Genomic DNA, 6,513 nt, shown 5'->3' on the forward strand with positions numbered 1-6,513 from the left:
CTCTCTTCTCTCTGGCCACGAATTCAACGTAACTTGTAAAAATTAATGCTCATCTACCCTTATGTCACATCTGGTTGACATTGAAGAGGGAATGGGGAAGCTGGTGGAAGCCTCAGAGCCATGGATCGTGGCACCATAAGGAAACCAGCCTCAGGAGCAAGGGAAGGGTGAGCCAGGCTTGTGACTGGCAGATTCCTGCAGAATGCGGAGTGAGATCTCATGAGATTCAGACACAAAGGGCCTACAGTGGCTGGGTAAGAAAATTAGAGAGAATGAATGTACTGTCTGCAGGGAAGCAGAGACACTAATGAAGCTGATAGGCATGTCTGGGTCTGAGTCTCTCTTCTACTTCTTGCACACATGCTGTTCCTTGATAAGGTCAGTGTTGGGTCACCAGACTTTGGTGGTAGAGGAAAGAGGGGAGTGCAGCCCAGAGCTTTGGCTGGGAAGCTGCACACTCTACTTGGCTGCCACAGAGAATTGGGGCAGTTGTTAGAAAGCCAGCATGCCGAAATGACAACAGGTGGTACAGCGCCACTTGCAGGGGAGCAGGCAGACAGGATCTAGAGGAAACTTGCTCAGCACTGGAGCAGAGGCTCAGGCAGATTCTTTGTACTAGGACGAGGCAAAAGAGTCTGAACTCGCTGGAGACAGCTCTCCTCTGCAGCTCAGGGTTCGGTCTGGGTGCTGCCTTGCTCTCTGCAGCTGTTTATCAAACTGGTTTTCATGGTGTCCAGTCCCCTCCAGGGAAGGTCCATGCATGGGACATTGTCCCATCACTGATGCTACACAGGCTGACAGCAGATGTTCTTGCATCTCTCCTCCTTCTGAGGGAGATGCAAAGGACCTAGAGTCCACACCGTATTGGTGTAGACTCTAGGTGTCATCTAAGTGTCATCATTACACCATGGGATAAAATGCCTTACTTTGCTTCAGTTTCCTCCCAGTTTGCTTTAGAAAACTGAATACATATATACAGGGCTCCAGAAGATATTAGGAAGTTCAAGAGTCTGACTAGCTCCACAAGTACCTCTGGGGAGATAGGAAATAGGACTGGAGAATTGGAGAGCTGTACCAAGCCAAATTTGTAGTTTTGTGGTTTTTTTCTTAACTATTTGGATTTTTGCCTTTTCAGCTTTCATATACTGGCTTCTACATGTGTGCTCCTGCCTAGAATCAGAATGCCTTTCTGGGATACCAGTAGGTGTACAAGCACAACAGCGCTGGGCTCTGGGTTACAGACTTAGCTTAGCAAGCCCTGTGTCACAGCAGTGCTGTAAATTCATCTGTCTGCAGCCCATACAAGGCATATTTGTTAAAAGCAGTTGTGTCAGTATGGTTGTGTCTCCAGTGGGCCCATATGGGGTCAATTCATCTAAGGTGGCATTCTAACTTCTCATTTCTCGATGGCTAGGATTGATCCACAGGACAGGCATATTCTGGGATAGCATAGCCCAACTGAATGAGGTGGAACAAGCAATCTAATATAGGCAGCCTAGCCAGGGAATGCTGCTATGTGGTTACTGAGATGTTCACTCCACTATAGCTGTCCCTATTCAGGAGAGAAGTGGGCTATACCATACTATTCTATCGCTAGATAGATCCACCCATAGATCTTTTGGTGTATGGGTGTGCAGAGCAGTTTTGACACTCTATTAGGTGAAATGGGTCACCTCGTGTGGCTGCAATCATGGGATGGAAAATGCTGCTAAATGAATCAGCTACACCAGTACAAAGCCTGTATGGAGAAAAGGCTTTGTGCTTTTACTTGAATTCACTGTCTCTATAAAGTTTTCCCCTTGGATACTTTTTTTGGTACAGTATGTATCTCTTCCTTGTAAATAGCAAGAATTGGATGAATGTGATTACATAGGTTCACTTCCCACTGTGAAGGTGTTACATGTAGGTGTATGTGGCTGACCTCTTGGATTATCTGCACAGCCTTTGGGCTGCTGGAGATAAAAAGATCTGCAAGTGGGGGTACTGCCTCCAAACCCTCTTCTGTGAGTCTCGCTGGGAAGGAAGACATTTCTCCATGTGAAAAAAGAGATTTTAAATCATTCTTTTGTAATGAGTTTGAGAAAACTACCTTTAAAAACCTCCAAGTAGCTCACTGTAAATAAATCTAGGTAAGTGAAATACTTGTATTTTTAGAGATCTTAAAACATGGTTTATAATGGACCTGAAGGATGTCTTTGCAGTGGGAGGTACAGGAATTACAGTGATGTTTACCATCATCTGCAGTACAGGCAGGCATGGTACATCCATTAAAAATATGATATGCCTGGCCTGTAATATTTACAGCTGTCATAAACTTTCTCGTTATGCTGTGTACACTATCAGATCCATTATGCTCTTAAAATCACACAAGACTAATTCATTGATGGATCCCAAACTGAGTTTTATTAGAAACTTTTATAGAAAAACATGATAAATGACCATCTACAAAGACAGTTCTCTTAAGATATAGTAATTCTTTGAGAGGAAAATATGACTATTTCCTAGTCATAAAAGTAAAAAAAGATAGATTTTTTTAATTCATCATAGCTAATTAAAATGTGTATAATTTGAACATATTGCAATCAATGCACGACTGCAGCACAATTATATCTATAGGGAGAACAGTTGTTCAGCACAGTTATGCAGCACAATATTTTCCTTATTCTAATTTATATCTACTCTTGCAAAATCACACATTGGTGTGTCATTTAGCTAGTTTTCTGCCTGCATACTGTCAGTCTTTTCCTGCATATTTCAATAACAGCTAATCAATTGCAAAGTAAAAGCTCGTGTTCAACTTACTTATGAATTCATTTTCTAATGCCATGCTGATATCAGTGACATTTTAAAAAATAAATCTTCTGGAAACAATCCAGCTAAATCAGAGGAAAAAAATATTAAGAAGTTATATCAGAACTGAGGTGTTTGACATTAATGGTTTGTATGCTGCCACTTCAAATTTCATATTCACTCCAGAAATTTGAGGAGACAAACTATGGATAATTAAAATCCCTACAACCAAGTATCATTCTGATTTTAATTATTAAGAATTATTTTGCTTATTCTTCTTAGTTTACAATGAAGAGTTAAGTAAAAAAAAGTTTAAAAAAATATTTCAAATGGTATTAGATTAATTGAAAAATTAAAAATAGAAGCATCAGTCATTCTTTGAGTTAACATTTGGAGCCTTTGAGTAAACCTGATGATATTTCTAGACAAAAGAAAATCAATAGTATGCCACTTTTAGTATCTACTGAATGTTAGGTAGTTAATAATTTAAAAAAGAGATCTTTCTACTACACTTACAAGGTTTTCCCTTTTGTCAGAGAAGCGGACAGGTTCAGTTGCATGTTGGGTATTCCTTTGCACGCTCGCTCTCAGTGAATTAAAATGGCTTCTTGTCAAATAAGAGAAATTGCGCTTGAATTGCCGGGCAATATTTTTTGATATCTTTGATATGAACCACCTCAAAGATGAGAGCCTTCATGAAAAAGAATCTTTCAAGGATTTTTTGGATTGATATCATTTGACGAGCTCTTGAAGACAAAAAGGGAACTGTAGTAGCAAATGGAGGCAGAGGTGATTGTGCCTGCTCAAGGACTTGACCACAATTTCTTCTCAGAGGAAGCTCTTGAAGAATGAACAAAATAATTTTCAGGAATGTGTATCTTGCGTTGCGCAAGTGTAAATTCTTTCCATCTCCTGACCTAAGCTCAGATCCGTTTTCTGCTTCTAGGAGGTGCAGCACAGATGGTGGAGACTAATTAGGGTGAAGGGCAGAGCCTCTATGTGCTCTTGAAATCCTGCGCCTCTCCGGAGGTCAAGGGGGCAGTTGCTGTGGCACAGAGGGCCTCGGGGATGATGTGAGTGTTGACAGCCTCACCAGGTTTGCCTGATGCAAAGCTGAATGGCTGTAGCAGTCCCCTACTGCACTTCTCTCCAGACAAATTCCTCCATCCCTCCCTCAGACTTGGCCAGTGGAAGTGTGTGTGTGTGCATGGAGGGGTCCCATAGCCCCTCAGCAGCCCCCAGCAGATGCAGAAGCAGTATTTGGGGTTTGCATCAACTTTGCTGTGCCAGGGTTGTTTTATGTCGGCTGCCTTTTCTTTGGCTTGCATTTGTCAGTATTGCTGCAAATAGACCTCTTGCAAAGTGCTCCCTCCTGCCCTTTTCCAAGTTTCAGAGCTTTGGAGGGCAGGATGGGCCTCAGAGAAATGCAAATAATTTCCTTGTACCAGCCCAAGTGCTCAGAGATGTGCTGCTGTCCCAGTCTGCCCTCCATCAGCTTGTGCTGAGCCCTGTCTCTGCTAAAACTCACACTGAGTTTTGGTCTGGCAGCTTGAGGTTTGTTGCCCTTCCTGCCCTTTCCTTCTTCCCAGAAAAGTCACAGCAGGATTTGTTTCACCTTTTTGTTTGTCTATAGCCTTCACGCCAGTGCTCAGTCCCAGCCGCTGTTCCAGATGTCATTATAGGCCATATGTGTAGATTACTGAGGAAATGGAAATATTTTCCCAAACTCTGTGAGCAGTTGCACCATATGTCAAAGTAAGTGCTGCTAAGGAAGGAGAATACAATGGGACACCCAACCAGACACCCTCTAATTTGTGTCTTCCCATTGTTAAAGTTGAGATTTGTCATGAAGAGAAACCACACCTGGAAGCTGGGTTTTCCTATCGTTCCATGGGATCTGGGAGAGTGGCTGCAATGACAGAGAGATATGCCAGTGAGAGATTTTGTAGAGCCCAGTTGTGTAATTTGCACTGTGTTTTTTCATCATACCATTAGCCAGCATCACCCATGTTCACGCTTAAGTTTTCTGTATGTGGGTACGCTGTGTTACACCCAAACCTTTTGTTTTCTCTGTTGTCTCCTCTTACTCCCTCCCCTTATGCTGCATCTCCAGTTATCTTCCTCTCCCTTCCTCACCTTCACTTTTTTCCCATTATCTGCTGTGTTTTATATTCTTTATTTACATCCTTTCACCATTGGTTTTTTCCTACCTCCCTCATACTTTTTCTCCCCTACCTGTATAAAACCACAGTCTCTACACACAGTAGAGACTAACATTGAAATGGTTAATCTCCACTCCTCCAAAATGCCCATGTTTTACTCTGGGCTGTGCCCTCCAACAAGGCCAGCTATTTCTTTATCATGCAGGCCTATAAAGCAATAGGCAGCCCATAGGTGAATCGCTGTGGGTGTTGGCCATGCTAAAAGAATCCTGAAAATGTCTTCTCTTCAGCCCTAGTGGCAGTAGCAAAGACTGCCAGGTGATGGGACTCCCCCATTCCCCAAAGGAGTGGTGCAGATGCACAGCATGTGCAATTTAAAATTATAATTGAATATGCCATCTTCAGTCTGATGTCAAGAAATGGGATGTTAAAGTGTTTTAGTGGAAATCTGAAGTAGCACAAGGATGAAGCTGACACTCTTCTGTGTCTGTGGACAGACATGGCCTTTCTGCTGTATCATATTAATGTGTTTTAGAGAGAAGACAAATGGCCTGCAACATTATTCTCCATGAGGCACATCCATCTACATTCGAATTACAAAGGTCAGGTCCACTTGTACTATAATTAAATTTTAATATAATAAGAATAATTTATAACATTCAAATCCACATTATAATTGAGTGGGATACCTATGCCCCACACAGCCTCAGTACACAGTGTAGTTTATGCATGAGCTCAGGATTCTCTGCAAGATGCTGAAATCAACATTGCGTGTTAGGGATGTGGATACTTATTTTAGACTCTGAGTTTGAAAATTGTGGTTTGTAGAAATAGATGCAAAAATATTGCCAAAATAAGCACTCATTTCAATATGCAGCTGCTTGTAAGCATAGTAATTAAGATATATTGGATAAATGTACTACAACTTTTCTTACCCACACCAGTGAGATAGAAGTTGCAGATTTCAGATGAAGACTCGACAGATCTTTAAACTCCAGCCAGGACCCAGCAGAAAGCTGTCTGGGAGAGCAGGTCTCCTGCTTAGCCTGGTCTTGTCTCCACTGCTCTGAGCTCTTTGATGAAGGCAATGTTGTTGGGATCACCCAGCCCACACTTATTGTAGATGGATTGAATTGTACTGAATTCTGGCACTACAGCAATGCGTTCACTCAACTTTTAATATCTTCGAAACACTTTTCACAAATGAACTCATTTACCCTCCTGCAGGTAAGTCCTGCAGGGAGGGAGGGAGGGAGTCAGTCTACCTGTTTTCTGGATAAAGGAACTGAAGTGGGGGTTTTGACATTTTTCTCGGAAGGAATCAATCAGTGTTGGCTTTACACTTCACATGCCATCACCAATCACTCATTGCTCTAAATGCCGTGTTTACACTCTGCAGCAGGAGATCTGTGCTCCTTCTAGCTTGCTGCATCTCTGAAATAAATCAACAGGTTTTACCTCTACTTTCTCCTCCAGCTGCGGTGATGCTGGTCCCTGAAAGGAAGACAGAGGATGGGTTTGAGGAGCACTTCGGTTTGAACTACTTGGGACACTTCCTGCT

General features: G+C 42.3%; 1 protein-coding gene across 1 annotated transcript in view; it reads left to right on the plus strand.

Moving 5' to 3' along the window:
- The window catches only part of DHRSX (dehydrogenase/reductase (SDR family) X-linked), a gene marked incomplete at both ends in the record, with an annotated part of 85,143 nt that overhangs the window by 62,026 nt on the left and 16,604 nt on the right, over positions 1–6,513 (plus strand). The window contains 1 exon segment of the mRNA XM_010191860.1: positions 6,429–6,513. This exon segment is cut by the window's right edge and continues 1 nt beyond it. Within this exon segment, the coding sequence (XP_010190162.1) occupies positions 6,429–6,513 (85 nt within the window).

This window comes from Mesitornis unicolor, unplaced genomic scaffold (assembly GCF_000695765.1).
Source record: "Mesitornis unicolor isolate BGI_N332 unplaced genomic scaffold, ASM69576v1 scaffold13289, whole genome shotgun sequence".
NCBI classification, from domain to species: Eukaryota; Metazoa; Chordata; class Aves; order Mesitornithiformes; family Mesitornithidae; genus Mesitornis; species Mesitornis unicolor.